This window comes from Anastrepha obliqua, chromosome 3, assembly GCF_027943255.1.
Source record: "Anastrepha obliqua isolate idAnaObli1 chromosome 3, idAnaObli1_1.0, whole genome shotgun sequence".
NCBI classification, from domain to species: Eukaryota; Metazoa; Arthropoda; class Insecta; order Diptera; family Tephritidae; genus Anastrepha; species Anastrepha obliqua.
Window position 1 is genome coordinate 95,788,333 of NC_072894.1, and position 24,883 is coordinate 95,813,215.

Consider the following 24,883-nt stretch of genomic DNA (forward strand, 5'->3'; position numbering starts at 1 on the left):
CAAGAATGACTCACCACTTTGGAAATAGGTTTTCAATATTTCCCAATTTTGTTCAAGCGTATAGCGTTCCATTTCGTAAATTATGAACACATTTGACATGCCATTTGTGTTACCATTCTCAAAAAAATAGGTGGTTCAAAAAACAAACGCTATATGGCCCACCCTGTATAATAAAGTACGAGAATATTGCCTACCATAATTTATGCATACTGTGTTTGTTTTGTTAATTATAAGCGACAGGTTGTCGACGCGTGTGTTGCAATTTTATACGAGTTTTTGATTACAAGATGATGCTTTCTTATAAAAAGCAATACTGCCGCAATTATTGAAGTTCTAATATACCCTAAATGTGTTTTTGTTTGCAATTCTGCATATACATTTTTCACAATAACTAAAATTCGTATAGTATCCCTTTATATACATATCTGGAAACACTGGTTTAAGCAAGTTTGGTACAAGCCAATTTTTTGTTGCTTATTTTTTCTTTTACAAAACTCGTGGACAAGTTTTTCATTAAGCGATCAGAGCAGTGGATCTTCCAGCAGGTTAAAGTCCTACTTATCCAAAATCAATCTCGACATACTCAGGGCTTGATGAATTGTAATAACAGCAGTGGCGAATCGAAATCATCGTAAAGATTTAAATCGACATGCGAAATATTGAGAACAAACCAATTTTTAATCTGAAATTCTTCAACAAATTTGCAATGCCCATGGTAGTCGGTTCTACGTTACGTGAATGACTCGGGGTTTTCCAGACCAAGGGCAGCCACCCCAGTAAACTAGCCCTGTCTAGTGAACAGTCTATCAACCCACTCCTTACGTCACAGGAACAACTCCTCGCAGCAATCTTGCTCCAAATACTTCTACTCAGGGCTGCTATCGAATACAACCCTGGGCCAGAAGTATTCTATTGCTGTGTATGCCATAAACCGCTCCACCCGGACTCCACATCTGTTAGGCGCAATAAGTGCAACGGGTGGAGCCACCTTAATACCCGTTCAGGCCTTAAGTCTCATAGGAAGAGGTCCACACTATATGTGGCCACGTGTTGCTCCCACCAGCAAGCGTCTGTTACCTCAACGGCTAAACGTCAACGACACCGTTGGACTTCTTTCTTTGGAGTTATTTGAAAGAAAATGTGTACGTCGATAAGCCAGCAACAACTTAAGAGCTAAAGGATGAGTTGATTCGGCACATTAACGGCATAGAACCTCAATTATGCCTCAGAGTCATTGAAAATTTTGACCATCTGATGGAGGTGTACCGCCGAGACCTCGGCAGCCATTTGGCCAATATTTTATTCCATACGTAATTGAGCTATACCAATATTATCATAATAAAGAGAAATGAGAATAATTTCCTAAAAAAATTGTCTTTTATTCAAAATCAACACCAGCCTTTGAAACTTAACCACCCTTTATATATAAAATCTACAAACCCCCTGTCACCTGCTGCCCGGCAGAATATCACCGACTGGTTGTAGGTGAATTTAATGCGCATCACGATTCAAGGCATTTAAGCCTGCCAAACGATCGTAGAGAACAGCTACTGGCAGAACAGATAGACCTTTCGACATTCAGCAATGTGAACAACGACGTCCCCACCAGGGTAGTGGGCAATTGCAGTAGCTCGCCTGACATAACAATCGATAGCGCTGGTCTGATAAATAGCATAACCTGGCGACCTATGCTATTGTTTGCATCAGACCACTTGCCCATTATCATCTCGATTGAGAGATCTGCCGACTTCTTTTCCGCGAATCACCGATCCTATATTAACTTTAACAAAGCTAATTGGGCCGGCTTCGCGGAATTCACCGAAGACACCTTCGCCGCTCTTCCCGTCCCTACTGATGTGTGCGCAGGCGAACGCGCATTCCGCAAGGTGCTCACAGCTGCTGCGGCCCGCTTCATCGGCGCTGAAAGGCTTAAAGACATCCGTCCCAATTTCCCAGCCGAAGCAGCCAGTTTAGCAAACGAGCGTGACCACCTACGCCAGGTCGATCCCGGGGATAAGGGAGCTGAATTTGGAGATCCAGCAACTGGTAGACCAACATAGGCGGACCAAATGGGTTGAGCATCTGAAGACCTACAATTCCACCACTGATGTGAGTAAACTCTGGTCCATCGTTAGGTTTCTGTCGAACCCAACGGAGCACAATGAAAAAAAATAAATAATTGGCGCGTACACTTCTGTTAGGTGTTTGGCCGAGCTCCTCCTCCTATTTGTGGTGTGCGTCTTGATGTTGTTCCACAAATGGAGGGACCTACAGTTTCAAGCCGACTCCGAACGGCAGATATTTTTATGAGGAGCTTTTTTCATGGCAGAAGTACACTCGGAGGTTTGCCATTGCCTGCCGGGGGGCGACCGCTATTAGAAAAATGTTTTTATTAATTTTGCTTTCACCGAGATTCGAACCAACGACCTCTCTGTGAATTCCGAATGGTAATCACGGACCAACCCATTCGGCTACGGCGGCGGCGACGAAGCACAATGAAAAGGTGGTAATCACCTTCAACGGTTGTACTTCGTCGGACCCGAAGAGATGCGCGAGTTATTTTAGCCGACTTTTTACACTGCATCCTCCGGCCGACGGAACCAAGCGTCGTGCCACCAGAACAGCCATTAACAAAGCAAAATCATCTAAAGCCATTGGCCGCCTAGTCAATAGCACCCCTACTGCACTCGCCGTCATAAACGCCCAGATAAACCGCGGGCTTAACTAAAACCGCCCCTGCGAGAGGAGTGTCCTAGTAGCGTTGGATGGAACTACTAGATGATATTTATTAGTCGACACTCCCGCCAGGGCTGAAGAGGTGGTCCGCAAACTACCTAAGCGGTCGTCACTCGTCAGTGATTTTTCGAGATCAAATATCAAAGCAGAGAAAGATTAAGCAAGGTGTTCCGCAGGGGGCTGTCATTTCACCCTTGCTGTTCAACTTCTACATCTCGAAACTCCCCCAACCACCAGAGGAAGTCCCCTGGTCACATATGCTGACGACTGCATGATAATGGCGACGGGCAATGACATCGATGATCTGTACTCCAAAGTGAACAAATACCTCACCGATCCTTCTCGATTTTTCACTGCGAGGAATCTCCAACTTTCTCCCACTAAGCCCTACCGTAGGTTTCACCCTTACAGACACCTGCTTCAGCCTGAGCCGCCTCCCAGGCACGTCAGAAGACACCTACTACACTACGCCGCCAAGATCTAGGACAAAACAAACGGACACCTACTAGACCAGACAGTGTTTAGACAGACATTAAACGACATTCACCGGGAGACTGTTACCACCATCATAAGCTCCCGTCAAGTGAACCACCACCCATGGCAGACGAAGAGCTCCAGCTTCCCCGTGAGACCTGCGTAACACTGGCACAAGTACGTACTGGATATTGTAGCACGTTAAACTCTTTATTTATCCAGAATTGACCCTGAAATACCAAACTTATGTCCGGCATGTGAAGCTACCTCGCACACAGAGAGAACGTTGGTTCGAATCTCGGTGAAAACACCAAAATTAAGAAAAAAATGTTTCTAATAGCGGAGGCCTCTGGGCAGGCAATGGCAAGCCTCCGAGTGTATTTCTGCCATGAAAAAGCTGCTCATAAAAATATCTGCCGTTCGGAGTCGGCTTGAAACTGTAGGTCCCTCCATTTGTGGAACAACATCAAGACGCACACCACAAATACGAGGAGTAGCTCGGCCAAACACCCAAAAAGGGTGTACGCGCCAATTAAATAGTTTATACAATAATAGTATGCATGCAATTTTTATTTAAATCGATAGTACAGTCCATATAATTTAATGTTTGAAGATTATTTCATGCAATGTTGACCGCGACATCGCTTCAAATGATCCATTCGCTTAGTCCAATTTTGGCATACTCTTTCCAATGTTTCGGCCGGTATCTCACATATAAATGCTTTAATTTTGTCTTCCAATGCGTTAATTGAAGCAGGCTTGTCTGAATACCTGTAGACATGAGCTTTAACATAGTCCCATAAAAAATAATCTAAAGGCGTTATATCGCACGATCTGGGTGGCCAATTGACAGGTCCCGAACGTGAAATAAAATGTTCACCGAACTCGGCTCTCAACAAGTCCATTGTTACGCGTGTTGTGTGACATGTGGCACCGTCTTGCTGAAACCACATGTCATGCAAGTCAAGCTCTTGCATTTTGGGTAAAAAAAAGTTGGATATCATTTCACGGTAGCACTCACCATTCACAGTTACGTTACGATTCGCAGCATCTTTGAAGCAGTACGGTCCAATGATACCTCCAGCCCATAAACCGCACCAAACTGTGACCTTTTCTGGATACATTGGTAATTCTTGCAATTCTTCTGGCTGATCTTCACTCCAAAATCGTCAATTCTGCTTATTTACGTACCCATTGATCCAAAATTGAGCTTCGTCGCTGAACACAATTTTTCGATAAAAAGTGGATCTTAAACTTTCTTAACAGAACACGCATTTTTATAATAAAATTCAATGATTTGCAAGCGTTGTTCGTTTGTAAGACGATTCATGGTTAAATTATAGACCAAACTGAAGATGTTTGACAGTGAAACAAAACACGAAACGTGCGTCAGCTGTTTAAACCAACTGTTTAAAAAGATAATAGCTAAAAAATCACCCGTTATTTTAAGTATAACTTATTTTCAATACTTATTTGCATACACATGCATAAGTATGAGTACGTCTATATAGGTATCTATTCATTCAATTAAAGTGCTTTTTTCAACAAATCATTAATTATAATTATTTGACATATCTGTGCTTTACTTCTCATTGAAATATATTTAGGAACCCGATAATTATAACATATTTGATAGAGAGGCGTCAGCATTGGCCCAAATGAAAAAATTGTTAGTAGGTAAAATATAACAATATTAAAGCATAACATAACGGACTGATTTTATGAAGCGTGTTTTTCCTTTCACTAAAATGTTATCACAAAAAATATTCATTTCGCAAGAAAATCCTTTCACTCAATTAAAAATATGTACGAATGTTTACCCGGAAAATTGAAATAAACAAAACTTTGCTACAAAAAATTTTTTAGTATACAGCTGATCGAATTAAGCAGTTTACTCGAGTTTTTTGCCTCGGTAGAAACTTTAACTCGGATTAAAGTTTGTATTTTGTGATTAAGTCAAGCTGTTCAAAGTACAATAAAAATAAAATATAATTAAATAAAAAAAGTGGTTTTCATACGTATTCGATTTTCTTACGAAGTGTATTTCCTTATGAAATAAAATAATATTATATAATATGTGGCTATGGTGTTAACTCTATTCAGTTTTCAACTTGAGTTAAAAATTAACCTATGTTGAATATACATAAGCGAGTAGAAATTAAGTAATAGTCTATTTTTAGCTCGATAAACTTCATTTTTAAATTTTTCTGACCACGCTAAAAATGTCTCAAATCTTAGAAAAAGCAAGCGTACGTAAAATTTAATATTGCTTTATGTCAAACTTACTTTAAAAACTCTCACATACTAAGAATACAATTTCGTTTGTTGAAACTTCTTCTTCTTGATTGGTGCGATAACTGCTTTCGCGATTTTGGACGTGTTTAGCAAAGCGCCCCAGTTGTTTCTTTCTCGTCCTAACCGGGGCCATATGAACACACCAAGTGAACCCAAGTACTTTTGCACCTGATTTTTCCAACGCAGAGGAAGGCTCTTTTCCTCTGCTACCACCAGCTGGTACCGCAACGAATACTTTCAGAGCTGGAGCATTTGTATCCATTCGGACGACATGACCCAGCCGACGTACCCGCTGGATATTCAATCGCTGCGCTATGTCTATGTCGTCGTGAAGCTCATACAGCTCATTGTTCTATCACGCGCGATATTCCTATCGCCAACGTGCAAAGGTCAAAAAGTCTTCCGCAAAATCTTTCTCTCAAACACTCCAAGCGTCGCTTCATCGGATTTTGTCGTCGTCCAAGCTTTTGCGCCATACATTAGGATGAGCAGGATGAGAGCCTTATAAAGTATTAGTTTTGTTCGTCGAGAGAGGACTTTACTACTCAATCGCCTACTTAGTCCAAAGTAGCACTTGTTGGCAAGAGAGATTCTACGTTGGATTTCAAGGCTGACATTGTTATCGGTGTTAATGCTGGTTCCTAAACCACGTTACAATACTCTCCAACGAATAAGACTTCTCAAGACATCTAAATATTAAGGGCGAATTCTTCATTCGACCCCCCATGTTTGAGAACTGGAAATAATCGTTGTTTTGGTGGAAGAAAATTTTTTCTTCGTCAAATGCGAGCATTTTTTCTGCCAATCGTCATCGAAGAGATACAAAAGGCATTACGTCATGAGCTTGTTGGCCGAGAGACTCACGTTGGTTTTCTTATGCTTGATCCACTACGAGAAGTCTATTCATCGACTTTCATTCAACATTCATTCGATTACTAAAGGGACTGAAAATTCATTCGTATTTCGATTGAACATGGTCAAACATTTCTCTGAAGTAGTGTAACTATTGGGTTTGCTGCCAATTGGGAGCAATCACGGCATCCATTTTGCGGATAACTTTTTCAAATCCAAATATATATTTATGCAAAATAAACTGAAATAAGTGATTAATGTGGCGGCTGCGGTAGCCGAATGGTTAGTGCGTGACTACCATTCAGAATTCAGAGAGAACGTAGATTCGAATTTCGGTGAAAGACCAAAAATGAAGAAAAAGTTTTTTTTTAATAGCGGTTACCCCTCGGCAGTCAATGGCAAACCTTCGAGTGTATTTCTGCCATGAAAAAGCTCCTCATAAAATCTCTCTGCCGTTCGGAGTCGGCTTGAAACTGTAGGTTTCTCCATTTGTGGAACAACATCAAGACGCACACCACAAATAGGAGGAGGAGCTCGGCCAAACACCCAAAAAGGGTGTACGCGCCAATTAAATAGTATATACATACATACATACAGGTATACATAAGTGAGTAATGTGATGGGAGTGTTTCCATCGTAGTCGGTTCTACGTTACCTGAACGACGCGGATTTATATCCGGTCAAGGACTGGCACTCCAGCAGTATTCCCCATACTTCTACGGAGAATGTTTATGCTGCTACAATACCTGTTGTTGGGTTTGTTGTCTCTTCAAGTTGGTAAATTCGGTACAGTATTTTTGTAAATCAGTAGATGCTGGTTTCAGTTGTCAAGAAAGAGTTTTTAAGCTTCTTAACCTTTTGATTGGTATGGAATTAAAAAAAAACTATTTGACAGATCAGTCAGAATTAGCGCAGACTTTTTTGAAAGATGTTTCTCGTTGAACTCAAATTTATAATACCACCTACCACCGAATTTCCTATGTAAATACGTATGTATGTAAGTATATAGATTTATAGTACGCATACAACGGTGAAGGAGGAGCTCGGCCAAACACCTAACAGAAGTGTACGCGCCAATTATTTATTTTATTTTTTATACAACGGTGAAGGGTGGCTAGGCCAAGTTTTCCCTCTAATTTGTGTAGTGCGACATAACGCTGTTCTACAAAGGGCAGCTCTTACACTTTTATCTCACCGTCAGGTGTCTCCTCATAAAGGGTTAGGGGTAGTCAGAATTGAAAATAGATTTTTTGTTGCATTTTCTTCAAGAATAATATATTAAAAATATTTGAACTGAATCCGATAAATAATTTTCGAGTTATTCAACAATTAACAAAAGGCACTCGGGCAAAAACAAACAAAAACTTTAAATGCGTTTTTCTCAAAACTATGTTGTTTGAACTGGCGATCACTGTAACTTAAAGACCGTTTGGTAGATTTCAATAAAATTTATATTGCTTTTGAAAAACATAAAAAACACGTGCCTGATCGAAGAATTTTTTTTTCAAAATTTCAATCTTTTTAAATTATTAATTGTCGGTTTTTTTTCGAACATCTGAAAAATATTTCCTGAGGCCGCCATATTGTAAATTTTGAAAAAAAGAAACTTTGATCAGGCACAAGATTATCTATTAATAAAATTAATTTCTCTTGCCCGAGTGATTTTAGATGAATCCCTAAGGACTTGAGATGATCACCGAAAGGGATTTCTGGAGAAAAAGGCAGACAGGGCAAACAGCGATAACTTTTACAATTATTAATTTTTTTTTAATTTTGCTAAACTCAAGTCAAAACATTATGAATTAATGCTATGTTTTTATTTTTGAAAAATAAAACGATTGACTAGCAAAAAAAATTTTTTGAAAATCATCATTTTTTCGAGCATCTGAATACCCTTAACGCCATAATATTTCATATATTTTCCATGGACTGATATGGTGAAATCGCCGATTAAAAACTCTTTGGCCGATATTATGCACCTGCAACCTTTAACATTTTATTCTATTATTCATTCATTAAATTTTTTAAAATGCATTTTTTGTGCCAAGCATTTTTTATGGCCATATTTGCCTGAACATATTTAAACTTTTTTATCGTGTAGGCATGCATAATTGTGATTATTCCGAGGCAATATGGGAATGTAAATGAATAATTGAAAAATGGAGATATAGTATTATTATTCTTCACTCACCATATAAATATGTAGTCAAACAATTGAGTTCGTATGTATGTATGCCAGTATCGATGTAGACATGTAGTGGGTATGCGTAAAACTATGTATAAAGTATGTATATAGAAATATTACAGAGTATGTATGTACGAGTACATACATATTAGGATGGCCCAAAAAAATCAATATATGTTTCTTGATGCTACCTCCTACATTTTTTATATGACCGCTATTATTTTTATTTATTTTTATTTAATATTTGTCACCAACGCTTTAAAAATTACCAATGGTATCCTGTGGGGGAATGCACTATTCCGTTAATTTGTTATAAACAGTTATTTATTATTATTATATTATATTATTTATATCATATTATTTAATCTCCTCTTTCAAATTCTCTTCACAAACGTCAAAATAATGGTACTAAAAGTAAGAAACTACGGAATAAATATTTTTGGTTTTTTAATTAAAATTGTTTTTGAAATGTTAAAATAGTAAAATAGTAAAAGTAGTGCATTCTCCTAAGGGAGTTCAATGGTAATTTTCAAAAGGTCAGCAGGATGGGTATATATTAAATAAAATATATCATAAAATAAAAAAACAGGTGCCTCAGTTTTTTGGCCATAGCATAAATTTAGGGGGTAGCGAAAGAAAAACTTATTTTTTTAGTTATCATATTTGTTACTTTTCGACCATCCTAATGGATACGTATGTATGCATATACATGTCTTTATATGTACCAACATGCAAATTAACGCAACAAGCGCCAAAAACTCAAGGTTATCAAGAACTTGGCTTTAATTGCGTGGGAGTAATTTTGTCTCATTTTTTATTTTTTAACTCAAATGTTGTTGTTATCAGCCATTGTACTTTTGCCAATTTTTAGAAATGATATTTTTTGCAGCATTAAAAGCCAAACTAATCAGCAAACCTTCTAGCTCATAAGCTGGTTTATAAAGAGGTAAGTTATACTAGTTTGGGAGAGACCAGTTGCAAAACGGCTAGTTAAAGGTTTATGCAAAATATGTATTATTTTATTGCTTTAAAATTTAAGGATGATCGCCAGAAAGATTAGACGAATATAAATGTATGTAGAGGGAATCAATCATCTGCTTGTTTTGGTTCTTTATGAGGTCCTTTAATAATTGACACGTCTATAATGTTGATGCAGAGGCTGGCAACTGACATCTAGGAGGCTATAGCTATGTTGAAAGTACCAGTTGCTTGACATGAAAAAATGTTGAAGCTGAACTAGTTGGGCTGCATAGCAAACTGGGAGTAAAGTAGTTGAAAAGCAGTAGGTTTGGCTGCAGTACCCTCCAACAAATTTAGCGACTAATCTCTAAAACGAGTATTCCGGAATAAGTCTCCGTGGGGTATAATTGGGTATTAATTCAACAATTTCGAATAATTTCTTGGATTCAAGATTGAGAATGAAACGTAAATAACCACTGCACCAACACTTGACCACAGCTTAACATTCAGAAGACTCCGGTTCGTGTTCACTCTCGGGCATGTGAATTTTTCAAATCAAAAATGACAGTAAATTACTTGTAGTCAGGGTCGTAGAGAGCATATCCGGGCCCCGGGGGAAAATTGCAAATGCGGGCCCTTTCCAATGATGTCTAATTCATATAAATACTTATAATCTCGAGTCCGGGCCCCTCTGAAAACTCCGGGCGCGGGGGAAAAAGTATCCTATTGCTTTACCATACATGTTTGTATATAAATTATGAATTTTGAGGCCGACTAGTTTCCCTTTATATATATTTGGGAACAAAAGGGTACAATTATGCTAAGTTCCTAAGTTCCTACGCCACATAATTCGATCTCTCATTTGTAATTCGTTTTTTAATTCGTGTCACGTCGAGGTACTGCTCACTTAAAAGGAGCAACTTCGTTTTACCAATACACAAATCCTTGGTTCAGCAATTCCTGCATCATTTCTAAAAGGATGTGGGTATATTTCGACAGCTACACTGCTTGTCCCATATCCTATCAGTGCCTTTCGCCGGCCTTCTGCTATTTGTTGGCGCTATTTCTTATAGCTGTAATATGAAGGGAGTAAATTAATTAAATCTTCGCTATAAAATAAAGTAAAATCTTAGTTTAAACTTACCCGTTTTCGCCATCATCTATGTATATGCGCAGTAAATAATAGTAATAAAAAGCTAAGAACAAGAACAAGCAGGAGAGCTACTAAGTGCATTACGAATACGCCGTGGAAATAGGGTAGTTCGCGAATTACTTAGAGTGTGAATTACGTGCCATGTGAACGAAACATTATTGTTTTGACAGCCCATGTTTAATCAAACGGGAACTGTTAATTTCATATAAACAGAATAAAAGTGGCAGCAGTCGCATTTTTGGGAGGGTAGGTTTACTTACATACATGAACTATTTTTTCATGTTTGGATGCATGCACATACATATATATGTATGTTTTGACAAACATTTCTATCACACGAGCTTACTCATATTGAATGGAACCTTGATTATTTTTACACTTTTAACGTTTTTAATATTTCTCGCAGTTGTAAGTGCAAAGTGATGTTCATAGAAGATTGAAGACTTATTAAATTTTCTTTTTCATTAGCGGGAAAGCAGTTGAGCGAACACTTTTGGTATAGATATGTAAAGGTACCTGTTTTTGCAAAAAAATAAGTACTATATACCGTAAGTATCCTCTGGAGAGCAACCAAACTCTAATTGTGTGAGCTAATTGTGGGAAGGCAAGTCCTTGGGGCTACTCTGAAGTGTTCGTTTTAATTACTCATCTGTGCCTGCAAATGTTCATGCATAAGTATACATACATATGTGCACATACATATATAGATTCATATTAACGGTAATGTTTCCAGATGTGAGATAGCACCAGGTATGAGGGAATTCAAGAATAATAGAAACAAGATTGCACCCATCAGATAGTGTGTGACGTCGCATTAGCTGAGTTGTGCAGTATTGTCGACCACTTGCTCTTCGAAATAAATTGAGTGCTTTTTATACCTAAAGTGTGAAAATTTTTAAGTTTGGTGTTTGTTTCCTTTTTTTAATTTAAAGCTACTGAAACTGTAACTTAAAAAAAATTGTATTAATATACAAAGAAAGGTTAAAAAGGTCACTCTGAGAAGATTTTAGTGCTAATGAAAATTTGTTGATTCTTAGAAAATTTGATATTTTGAAAAAGCAAATTTAAGTTTTACATACACAGCATCCAGCATTGCTTTTATCTTTTCGCATTTTTTCCCATCCGAAACAAAAAAGCGAATTACCGAACGATACTGCTCTTTTTCCATTTTAGCGAAAATCACGAAACACGTCTTACTCTAGCTGCCAAATCCAAACTAACCTATCAATCAGTTTGAAACTTGCTTTGGCGTCGTTTGATAGATGGCAGCACAAGATGCTAACACCAACTTTACTCAGAAATGCCCTCTGTCATCAAACATTGGTACTTTCTGAACCGCCCTCGTAAAATGTGTATTCAAAGAAAAAATGGCCCAATCATCAATTTAATTTTTTAAAGGGCTTTGAAATTTCAAAGGACACATTTTTCTATAAATAAATCGTTTTAAATATTTATAGTAGCTCCTTGACATTAATATATGTATGTAGATTTCGAACGAAATTGATTATATCCAGCTGTTGAAAAAAAAAATTGTTTACTTTTCAACTTCGTTCTCTTTGCTATTTGATAAAGACGTAAAGAATATGAAATGAAGTATACGTTTCAATTTTATAACTCTTCAAAATAAAAGTATGTAGAAACCATGATTCAATTATAGAAGGTTAGGTAAGTAGTGACAAGGGCGCTTTGACACTCCCTTATTTTAGGGCTGCATTTACGAAGGATGGGAAAAAGGGAAAAATGTTTTCCCCTTCTTGCCTAAAGGTAGTAAAAAAGTACGTAAAGTAACTAATTAGTCCTGTACTAAGAGAAAAACAAGTATATTGGTTATTTAATCTACATTAAAACAAAACGACAGAAAAATTATAGTTTTTTCTTTAAACAAATGTAGTATTTATTTAGAATATTTTCGATGTTTATCTAACACAAGAGCACGCAGAACTATGGGATGTTACTTATGTATGTGTTTTTTTTTCTGCCGTTTGGAGTCGGCTTGAAACTGTAGGTCCCTCCATTTGTGGAATAACATCAAGACGCACACCACAAATAGGAGGAAGAGCTCGTGTACGCGCCAATTATATATATATATATATATAATCTTGCAATAGATTGGAGTATATTTTGTGGAAGAGAACAAAAAATAGTCATAATAAAGGAATTTAATGTGTTTAATTTACTACAATAGTACAAGTCTTTTAATACACCAAAGGTCAAAATATAAAGCGTTTTTCAGTAAGCGCGCTTCAACTTTTTTTTTGAATAAAACACAAACGGTTTGACTTTTTTAACTAATTTTTTTTATTATCGAGTTTGAACATATACATTTAATGTATACTAATGAAGTTTACAAATGACAAGAGAAAAATAAAAAATATTGCGTCGTTCGCCCTCCCTATCAGAAAAAAGTTGAAGCGCACCTATTGAAAAACGCTTTACTTAATCGACAGGAATGAGATGAAACAGAAAGTTTAATTTTTTTTTCTTATTTCGTACATAACAATACATGTAGATGCATGTAGTATGTTACCGTAAAGACATTGCGAAAGCAGAAGTTCAGTCGATCATTTCTAAATATAAGAAAAAAATTGAGACAATGGTAGAAATACGCGCATACGTGCTTTCGTTTCTAAAAACCACAATAGTTGGGCCACCTAGCTCTTCAACACACACCTTCCGCAGCAATTGCTCGTCTGTGAAGTCCTACAAATAAAAACTTTTTATTTATTACAATTTATTAGCAAATATTCTAAAAGAACTTACTAACTGTAGTTTATGTATTGTATGTAAGGTGGTCTCTGTTATATTTGCAAAAACGCTGCTATAAAAACCTATGAATGAAAAACTTTAATAAGAATTTTTACAAATGTCTGATCTGGACTTACATGTATGAAAATTCACGAACCGGTGGTTTTCTGCAGCAGAAAGTCGACTCCAAATAATCGACTATCACCATATGTAAGACATAATCGACCTAAATAGTGAAAAACGACATTAATTTACAAAATAATTAGCTTTTATTATTATACTTACTTGAATGTTTACAAACAGATAAAAGATTTTCAACGAATAATAACAAAACACAGCGTCAAAGTGGAAACGGTGTTGCCGACCAAATAATTTGCACCAAAAGTTTAGTTTTTACTATATTACAATTCAAAAATTTTTTTGTGAAATAGGTACTTTTTTTGTAAAGAAGCAACACGTTTTCAAATAAGGGAGCCGATATGTCAAGAGGGAGCGAGAAAGCTGTTTACTTACCTAACCTTCTATAATTGAATCATGTGTAGAAACTATGTTTGAAAATAATTTATTTGGTGTATCATTATAGGGGAAACAGATGTCGTAGAAGATACAGAAACAAAACATTGAAGTATTGAATAATCGTAGTTAAAGTTAAGTTAAGTTTACACTAATTGTGCTTTAACTGATGACAATGTCCAAAATAGTTAGATCATTTGATAAGGAAACCGCTTATATGTAAATATCAGGTCAGTCCATAAGTTCGTGCGTTTTTTAAAGGTGGTTTTAAAATTAATAAAAATTAATAAAAAATATGTTTAAAGTATTTATCAATCAATAATATATTTTCCTTCATTATTTAGAATGTCTTCCCTATATTTAGCCAAAATTTTAATTCAGAAACTGACAGCTTCAAAAATGACATCTACTGAAATATATGTCAATTACAAATAAAAAAATACCTACACTTTAAAATATTCCATTATTTGTGTGCTATTGTAATTCATCTGAAACTTTGTGGGTACCAAAATTATTTGGCTGAAGCTTTAAAACAGATTTTTTGTAAGTCGGTTTTTGATGTTACTCGTATGTATGATAGTTTTAAGAAATGAGAAAAATTAAAAAATTTCAAAAGTTGTTTTTCTTATATTTCTTACGATGTGCATATGTCGAAAATTTTCATATTTTTGCGAAAACGCCCATTTTTTAACATTGTAAATATCTCGAAAATTTTATATACGTATATATGAGCGAAAAATAGTAAAGTTAAGTGCTTTTTATTTAATATGTTAGTGGCTAAAGAATTTGTATCTTAATTCACAACCGTTATGTGTATGTACCTCGAAAACTACATGAAAAAACTTACATAGAAATTGGATGGTCTGGTTCGTGGGTAATTATTAATTATCTGTAAACCTGCCATATTAAAAAGTCTAAAAATCAATAGTTCGCAATTTTTAATTAATAATTTTAATTAGTGCACGTGAAATGACTTCTGTACATTGAATAATTAGTAAATATATAAGAAATAAAATAAAACGTATAGTTTATGTTTCTAGAAAAGCAGTATTTTTAGAAACAGCCTTCAACTTTTTACCACAATTCTTAAAATGCTGATCAATATTACAAAATCAGATTTTCTAGGAAATTTTCGGGTAAGTCGTGTTGTAGCACATTTAATTTTAATTTAGTACGGTGCAAGTTTGAATTTTATGCTATTATATTAAAATTTTATAACTTCTAAATTGTTGAAATGAAATTGAAATTTGAAAAGTCGTATTAAAGATTTGGAAAGTGCAAGGATATATAGTCAAGGAGGAAAGCAGAGAAGTAAAAGAAAGAAAAATATAGGATAGAATAGAGATCTGGCTAGACCTGTGAGAATTTTCCCGATTCTCTGGATATCTGAAAATATCCTCAATCATTCTCATGACATCGAAACCCACAGGGGAACTCACATCCTTGCTCTAGCAAATGCAGGAATTTTCACAGAGAAAATGCTTAGTACTATCCGCCTCCTCTAAGCAAGTCAGACAAATCGGGTCCTCAATGACTCCAATGGTGGTCATTTGCTGACACCATGGGTTGTGTTCTGTAATAATACCGCCCATCAGCCGAACGTCTTTCCTTCCAAGTTTTAGTAGAAAGTTTGACAGTTTTCTGTTCGGACTTGTCACAAAACACTTTGCAGTTCTGCAGCGTTCTAGACCACACTATCGCTCTTTATGTAAATTGCTTCATAATAGCTCAACTTCATGATTCCTGCAGCACTGATTCTGATTATTGGCTCTGGTCACAGTTGGCTAATCCATCGGCAATTTCATTCCCTTGAATGCCGCAGTGTTCGTTCTGCCTTGCAACGAAATTAAGCTTCTTCTTATATTCTTGAACAATTTGTGAGGTTTGCTTTGCGTTCTTCAGAGCCTTTAGTGCAGCCGAACTGCCACTAAAGACTTCAATCTAACATTCTAAATTGTTAACATTGTTGATCTTTTTTTAATTTTATATTTACATAAATATATGATAAATTACAAAACAAGTAAACATTTCAAAAAGAAAGTGCACGATTTTCAGTGGCACTTACTGTAAATTAACATGACATTCCACATTGTTGTTGCCAACATATCACTCCCTTCTTTTTAAAATTTAACAAGTGTGTTAACAAGTGGCAAGCAGGTGAAATTCGGAATATGCTATCAGTTGCATTAGTAAATATAATAATTATGTTTTATGATATGTTTGTTCTGTCACTTAGTACCAAAGCATTTATTGACTTATTGAAGGTATGTTGGCCTAGTTTTTGTTAGTGTGTTAATATTGACATTATTATTGGTTATGCTCCAGCGGAAGTCAACTAACAAACAATTTATGGATTCCATCTCGGAAATGGTCATCTTTGGGTGTATTCAGTGATCAGGTCAAATTTTGATACTTTTATAAGAATCAAAGCGCTCTTCAGAAAAGGCTGAAATTCGGAATATGTTATCAGTTGCATTAGTAAATATAATAATTATGTTTTATGTTAATTGTAATTGTAACTGTTAGTACTATGTTGTCTGTAAGAAATTTTATACTTATAGATATACTAAATGAATAAATAAATCCGCTAGACAATGCTTACCTTCACTTAATGGATAGAAGAGGATAGAAAATGCCACTAATTCGCCTGGTGCGAGTGCAACTTTTTGAGAAAATAACACGTAACCTCGATGAATACGAGTATGCTTGAAAAATTTGACAGTTCTGGTACAGGGCAGAGTAAATGTAATGCTATCACGAGAAAAGCAAAAGCTGTGTATACGATGTATGAGGCCGTATGGCTGCTGAAGGTGTCGGTGAGAAGTGCTTTAACTCAAGGTGGGGTGCCATAAGTATAGCCGAATGTGCAAAGCTTGTACGCGGTATACCCAGACGATTGCTGCTGTTATCAAAGTGAAGGGTGGACCTTCTAAATATTAATATTTTCATCAATAATTCCTTTTATTTGTACTGATTTAATAATAAAAAATCATTAATTCGCTTTTTAAAATTGAGTAATTAAGAGTGCCTAATACTTTTGGCCAATGGTGTATATGAAAGGTGTTAGTGAATTTACATAGATGTACTTTTTTTATGGATTGATCGTACATGTACACAGTTTTCTTGTATTTGAACTGCTGCTAATGATTATTAAATTTTCTTGAATTATAGGTAAAATGGATGAGGACGCCACTCTCACTAATTTCAAGGTGTTGTACATCTTGACGCAGCTATGTGGCGTAACGATGATTATTTTAGTTGGCTGTTGGGTTGGCATACATTTCGGCGGCGTTGGCGGCACCGCCAATCCCAAACTGGAATTCAACTGGCATCCGCTATTTATGACAATCGGCCTAATATTCTTATATGGCAATTGTAAGTAACGAACCAACCCAAAATTTATAATGCATATATAATTACAAGTGTACAAATGAAGATATAATATGAAGCATATTTGTTCAAACATATGTATGTATGCACATAGGCGAACATAAATGTACATGTTTACTGATATACAAACATACAACCTACATACATACATACATGTATAGAAAGAGAGTCATAAATACCTACAGCCATACATACAAATATACACACAAATCTAGTTACATATGCATATGTATGACTGTATGTACAGCTTTTAACAACTAAATGACATCGATGGCATAATGGAATATGTAAAGACTTTTTTATTAATGTCTAAGTAATTGATAACGGTTATGATAGTAACCATAAAATTTAAATTATGTATTGTGAGTTTCGAAATTGTTGTGAGTTATATAGAGTTTCGAAAATTTTCGGAAAAGTGAGATAAATAGAAAATCCAACCGAACATTTTCAAGGGCCCAAGTAATAAATGGGACTGGCTTTTTAATCTATGTTTAGATTATTTTTATATAATATATACATACATACTTATGTTTCAATCACATTAAATTTCAGCCCACAACATATACATACATACATACATGTTTGTAAAAATAACAAAAAAAAAATTTTTTTACATGTGTAGATGTATTTACTAATTACTAAATACTCATAGTTGAATCATTTTATTTTGTACTGTAAAAACAGTAGTTTAGCGGCATTTCCACCTTGCAAGCGGCACCGTTTAGAGAGGTGTCTAAAAAATCATTACTTAAGCTAACATAAAATTTGCGATTCACGTGAAATAACTGCCAAAAACCATGCAAATTGCATTGCCTTGAGATATGCGTGAATTTTAGTCTGTATCTCACGTACTATTTAAAATGCACATTTCTGTGAAAATTGGGCGAAAACTGACAATTCGTTTGCGAATGAAATGCCTGAGTTGGAATATTCCGAAGCTATGGCATTTTTAAGGGAAACGTCTATGCAAAGAGTGTTAGTAAATCTTCTTTACTTTTTTTTGTAACAATAAAGAATATATGTGTGTTAATTTGTTTAAAAACACTTTTCTTGCTAAAATTTGCCAATTGCTTCTGAGGCGATGCTCATAAATTTTGCGTTTCTTCCCATTCTCATTAATGTTGCTAACAACATTTCACGGGAAAATGCTGGCGGAATTTCACGGCTATGAAGTTAATATTAGCCTTTAATGAAAAATAATGTTTTCCAATATTATTACAGCAAATTATATCGTTATCATGTACTTCTATCCCAAATCTGTTTTGAATGTTTTCTAAAGGAATAAAAAGTAAAAATGTTCGGCCAAAATTTAACTTTTTGTCCAAAGCGGAACCGATGTCAAAGAAAACTTTTGTACTATTAACCACTTAACCATACGCCCTCTTAAATCCACTCACCGAACACCCACCCACCTAACACCCACTCTCGCTCTGCACCAACCCGTTGAAACAGCATGTCTTCTGGGCCTACCGTTAGATGCGGTAGCCGATGACGATCACGAAGACGCCGAACTGGCAGTCTTTGATGAACTGTTGCAACAACAACAACTGAACTTTTAAACTTCTGAACCGAATTTCGGTCGGCCTTTAGAATTAACGAATTGATTACTATTCGCAAGTTGTATAACTTTGATTCCGCCATTTTTCTCACAAAATTTAGAGCGTTATTTTGAAAAAGGGATTTCCTACATATGTATTTCAAAGTATTTTTCATCGATTGCCACTACTTTTTCCACATTTCGGGTAGCGAGGGAATTCCCCAACGAAAGACGATCTTATGAGCCAATTCGTGAATTTTTAAAGTCAGTTGCAATAGAAATCTTAGATGGTGACAAACAATTTTAGAAGTGCCTAAGAAACACAAATAGCAACCCTCATATAATGCGATGTAGAAGAGCTTTCCGTGTTTGCCTTTGTATCGACAAGCGAAGAATAAACTTTGCAGATCTCTCGGTTTCAACTCATACGGAACATACCCATTGAACCACTGCCATGACTTTGAGATATGAGGATTGTTGGACCACTTTTAATGATTTTGCCAACATTTTATTATTTGACGGTAGTTCTGTATGGATGTGAAACATGGAACTTAACAACAAGCATATGACAATCATTACAATCCCTCCTGAACCGTTGCCTACGAAAGATAATGCGGATATTCTGGCCTGATATTATTAGCAACGATGATCTTTGGGCGGCTACCGGGCAAACACTAGTTCACATAGAAATTATGCGTCGCAAGTGGAAATGGATCGGACACACATTGCGCAAACCACGGGATGACATCGCAAGGACAGCGCTAGACTAGAATCCCCAAGGAATCCCTAGGTGCGGGAGACCAGCCAATACATGGAGGCGACAAGAGTCCGCAGCAGAGGCGGTCAGAGAAGGCCGTTCTTGGAGTCAAATAAAACATCTAGTTCTGAACAAAGGAAATTATGACCTGTTAATTGAGACCCCATGTTTCATCTAGGGTGGTCAAGTTTCAAAGGCCGGTATTAATTTTGAATAAAATACAATTTTTTTACAAAATTATTGTCATTTCTCTTTATTATGATAATATTGGCTCAATAGCTCAATTACGTATGGAACAAAATATCGGCCAAATTGCTGCCGAGGGCTCGGCGGCACACCTCCATCCGAGGGTCCAAATTTTCAATGACGCTGAGACATAATTGAGGTTCTATGCCGTTAATGTGCCGAATCATCACATCCTTTAGCTCTTGCATTGTTGTTGGCTTATCGACGTACACCTTTTCTTTCAAATAACCTCAAAGAAAGAAGTGCAACGGTGTCAAATCACATGATCTTGGCGGCCAATTGACATCGCCACGACGTGAGATTATTCGGCCATCAAATTTTTCGCGCAAAAGAGCCATTGTTTCGTTAGCTGTGTGACAAGTGGCACCGTCCTGTTAAAGCCACATATCGTCCACATCCATATCTTCCAATTTGGGCCATAAAAAGTTCGTTATCATCTCACGATAGCGAACACTATGGAAAAAATACGGCCCAATGATGCCGCCGGCCCATAAACCGCACCAAACATTCACTCTTTGTGGGTGCATTGGTTTTTCGGCAATCACTCTTGGATTATCATTCGTCCAAATGCGGCATTTCTGCTTATTAACGAATCCATCGAGGTGAAAATGTGCCTCATCACTGAATATGATTTTTTTTCGAAAATTGGTCATTCACGGTTGCCATTTCCTGCCACCATTCTGACCATTGACGACGCTTGAAATGAAGAGGCTTTAGTTCTTGAGTCAATTGCATCTTGTAAGCGTGTAAATGCAAGTCTTAATGCATAATGTTCATCAACGACGGGCGTGAGAGGTGCAATTGTTGGGCACGACGACGAATAGAGGTGGACGGCTCTTCAATCACATGATCGCGAACAGCGATTTCTCTGCAGTACGAGCTCTACGAGCATGCACTGGTGTTTTCACATCTTTTACGGACCCGATTTGCTCAAACTTTTGCACAATTTTTCCGATTGTACGCACATTTGGACGATTAAATTGACCGAAAAAATCACGTTTTCACAATAAGCCTGAATAACTTTAACGCGTTGCTCGATTGTGTATCTTTCCATGGTTATTGACTTAGTCTGAAATTGAAAAATGTCAAATGAAATGCAGAAAAAAACTTGACGTTTAGGTGTGGTTCACATTCAACATCGGCCCTTGAAATTTAAACACCCTTTATTTTTATTATTTGACTAACTACATTCCCACCATAAGTATTTAAGACCTATCGATAAACCTCTGCCGTTCGAAAAAAAGTAGAAAATAAAAACTTCCCCTAAGTTATAAATGTTTGGCATTGACATCTTTGGCCAAGAATAAATCGATGAAGAGACCTCAACGCGTCAATATGATGTTGTAGTTATGTTCATAGATGTTCAAGTTTCTCTGTAATATTTTAGATATACAGGGTGCACCATTTTTTATGTCGATATGAAAACATTGAATAACTTTGAAAAAAAAACTGATTTTTATAAGTGACGTATTTTTATTTGGTTTGGTTATTTACAATTTATTAAAGCTATTTTTTGAATACAATATCAATCAAGTGGTCACCTGTATTAGCAATCACAAACTGCGATATTTTTTCTGCGTTTGTCATCACGTTGCCAAGTATTTCGGGTTTTATAGCGTCGATTTCGGTTGTTTCAGTGTAAAGCGATCCAAGGTTGAAGTTGTACTGAAATGACGTATCGAAAACATGTACATATGTATGTTGAAGTCGATCGGTTGGTAAATGGCAAAATTATTCAGGGTTTACATACCGACATACTTCGACCAGCGTTTACCACTACACCCATCTATCAAAAACAGCGGTAGCAAATGCTACTGTGATCAATTGGAAAGATTATTTTGATTATTTCATATACTTATATCCATATATTCTTTCAAATCTATTTCGTCTTCTTAATCGTAATATCCCTCCCGCAAAATAATCAATAACTTTTTTTCCAAGCTCAGAGGCGCTACTTAATCGGTCAATGAAGAACGTCTCTATTGTTAGTTACTTTAATCACAGGCCACTGCCTCCTAGCCGACATGCTCAAATATAGTTAAAGACTTGGAAGATAGTTAAGGACTTGCTTGACTTTGGAATAATATAAATTTTTTTTTTTTTTTTAATTAAATTTTAGGGTAGTTCTTAACACTATGTTAATACTTGACTGACTGCCAACATATTTGACTGTCGTATTTATAGGTATTTATACCTCATCTTACTGTTTTAGGTACACGAATTGTATATTCGTTTCTTTGTTTGCTGTTTAGAAAAAATACATATGTTTATCTTTTGTTATTCTTAAAATATGTTTAGCTTTGTTCAGCCCTGCATGATTATACTTAGAATAACTATTTTTATTTATTATTTGTGAATGAAATCATTCCTCAACTAGATTGGTCGTACCTCATTTCGACTACATATTGCAGAAGCTGCACGAAAGATTGGGAGGAAAAGTCTGTCTGGCATCTTCTCTGTTACTGTCCCGCGTGGCATTCCACTAGGTTTAGATACTTTGGCTCATTGTTCTTGAATGATACTGATATAAGAGCCAGCCAGATCAATGGGTTTGCATTTAAAACAAAAGGGTTTAACGAAGAGCAGCAGATAAACTGCTACTGTATTACAATGGATCGGCAACGGTCTAAGTGTGTTGGTATAGAGACCGACTGGCACTTCTACCTACCTACATACATATATCACCATTGTGTTTTTTTTTGTTTAATATTTGATGGAATTATTTTACATACATACATACAAAAAAATTAGTTCACGTTTTTCTTTTAATCTAAGTCACATTAATATTTGTTCAACGATTTGCAGCTATACTGGTATATCGTGGCTTCCGTAATGTTCGCAAGAAGACCCTCAAGCTATCACATGCTGGCATCCATTTGACAGCCTTTGTCCTGACTGTCATTGCTTTGATAACCGTCTTCGACTCGCACAACTTAGCCGATCCACCAATACCAAATATGTATTCGTTGCACTCTTGGCTCGGGCTTGGCGCCGTCATCGTATTCGGTTTGCAGTATGTAGCAGGATTTACAGCTTATCTCGCCCCAGGGTGGCGACAATCACTTAAGGTCGCCTACATGCCATTGCATATTTATTTTGGCCTATTTGGATTCGTTTTAGCCATCGCAAGTGCACTAATGGGTGTCACCGAAAAGGCTCTATTCGCTATGTGAGTAAATAATGTAAAAAAGTAAAAAAAAAAATATTTTTAATAAACTGAAAATAAATATGCCTATTCATATATTAACATGAAATTTTATATTTTTCAGTTCGGATTATTCATCGTTCTCAAATGCTGGAGTTATGGCCAACTGTATTGGTGTATTCTATGTGATTTTCGGTGCCTTGGTTGTGTACTTGGCCACTGAATCATCTTACAAACGCGAACCATTGCCTGAGGATGCTGTTCTATTGACGGGTGTAAATGAGTAAATGCTGACAAAACATGGGAAAGGGTGAAAAAGCGTGAAGATAGTCGAAAAATGAAAACCTTACGTTCGTTCTTACCGTTATATTTTTAACTTACTACGCTATTTTGTTATGTGAGTAGCTATGACTACGTTGCCAACTACAAATCTACTAATGTAATGCAATTGCATACATTAATTGACTTTAAAAACATACATATACTTGTATGTATTTTCATATTGCATACTACATACATACATATATGTACTATATGAAGTAACTTGCGTACACAAACAAGCGCACATTCACAAAAAAAAAACATATGTACATACATATAAAATGTATGGAAAATGTATGCATTTACGTTAGGTGCTTTATAAATTTGAAAATTTCGGTGCTTAACTTAAGTATTTTCTGTTTACTTATATGCTTTAAATATATACATACATAACATAATATACATACATATATACACTTATATTTATATACACATTTACATACATCCACTACTATACTTATAACTGTTAACGACTTGGAGATGCCGAACATTGCACAATATCTGTGGTGCTTTTTAAGAGGTTTATAAACGCTTTATATAAAAACAAAAAATAAATAAATAAATAAATACACAAAAACAACGAGATAACCAATCAAGCATGCATTAAAAAAAATTATTGATTTATATTATATAATATTTGTTTAACTAATTAATTTTCTACGAAAAGATGTTTATTTTGGATCTACAAATATGTATTATTTTATTTAGTGCGTGCATACTTGCTTATGTACACATAAAGATATAAAAATATAGAGTATGAATAAATATACATATGTATAGTATATGTACATACATATAAACAGGAAAAAAGACAAATATCCATAAGTGTTGTTGGATGTATTCATGAATTTATCGTAAGCATTCATATGTATGTACAATATATTCAAATTTATTGAATAAAGAAATATTTAAAGTTGAATTTGAAATATCTGTTTCAGTTATAAATCACAATCCAATAGCTTAAACCGCTCCTGTTGGCTACCATTGCATTGTGGGGCCTTTATATAGAATGAGCATCTATTATTTATAGGTTATGAAACCTACAATCAATCCGACTAGTTTTGAACTATAGGGGGCCCTGTGGCAGAATTAGGATTTAAAAGCTAAATTTAAAAAAATGTTACTAATAATAAAAGATTATTTTAATAACTAATTATAATAAGCGCAGCTTTTTTTTATTTTTTCTCTAAATATTGACCGTTACATCGCATACACTCTTGGAATCTGGTACTTCGTACTTCGTGCCACTCACTTGGGAAGTGATGTTGAGATTCCATTAACCTCGCGATCGATACTTTCTTTTAGTTCTGAAATGGGCAGTGGGCTTATCAGTTTGTTAGGCGAAAAACCACGCATTATTGCCATGGACTCTCTGGCCGTGTGTGGCGTGGAGCCTTCTTGCTGAAACCATGTCTATGTGCTGAATGAAGGCTGTTCTCGTATTATTGGCAGAATATAATCGTTCAGCTTGCGTCGATAAGAGACACGGCCCACAGAAATCACTTGTTCTCGACGATTTTCGTAAAAATATGGTTCAATTATTGCACTGCTTGACAATGCACATCAAACCGTCA

At 35.9% G+C, this 24,883-nt stretch overlaps 1 protein-coding gene and 1 long non-coding RNA gene across 4 annotated transcripts in view; one reads left to right on the forward strand and one right to left on the reverse strand.

Annotated features, from left to right (window-relative positions):
• Positions 1-24,235, forward strand: part of LOC129242699 (plasma membrane ascorbate-dependent reductase CYBRD1) — a 53,199-nt gene extending 28,964 nt beyond the window's left edge. For all 3 annotated transcript variants that reach the window (XM_054879499.1, XM_054879498.1, XM_054879497.1), the window contains exons 2-4: positions 17,085-17,288; positions 22,649-23,012; positions 23,113-24,235. In XM_054879499.1, coding sequence (XP_054735474.1) covers positions 17,090-17,288; positions 22,649-23,012; positions 23,113-23,275 — 726 coding nt within the window. In that variant the 5' untranslated portion in view covers positions 17,085-17,089 and the 3' untranslated portion in view covers positions 23,276-24,235. The remainder of the gene's footprint in view (positions 1-17,084; positions 17,289-22,648; positions 23,013-23,112) is intronic.
• On the reverse strand, positions 13,252-13,626 carry LOC129242700 (uncharacterized). Its single transcript, XR_008582205.1, has 3 exons — positions 13,538-13,626; positions 13,416-13,483; positions 13,252-13,355 (listed from the first exon to the last, which is right to left on the reverse strand). It is a non-coding gene; the product is annotated as an uncharacterized LOC129242700 (long non-coding RNA).
• Positions 24,236-24,883: the final 648 nt, after the last annotated feature.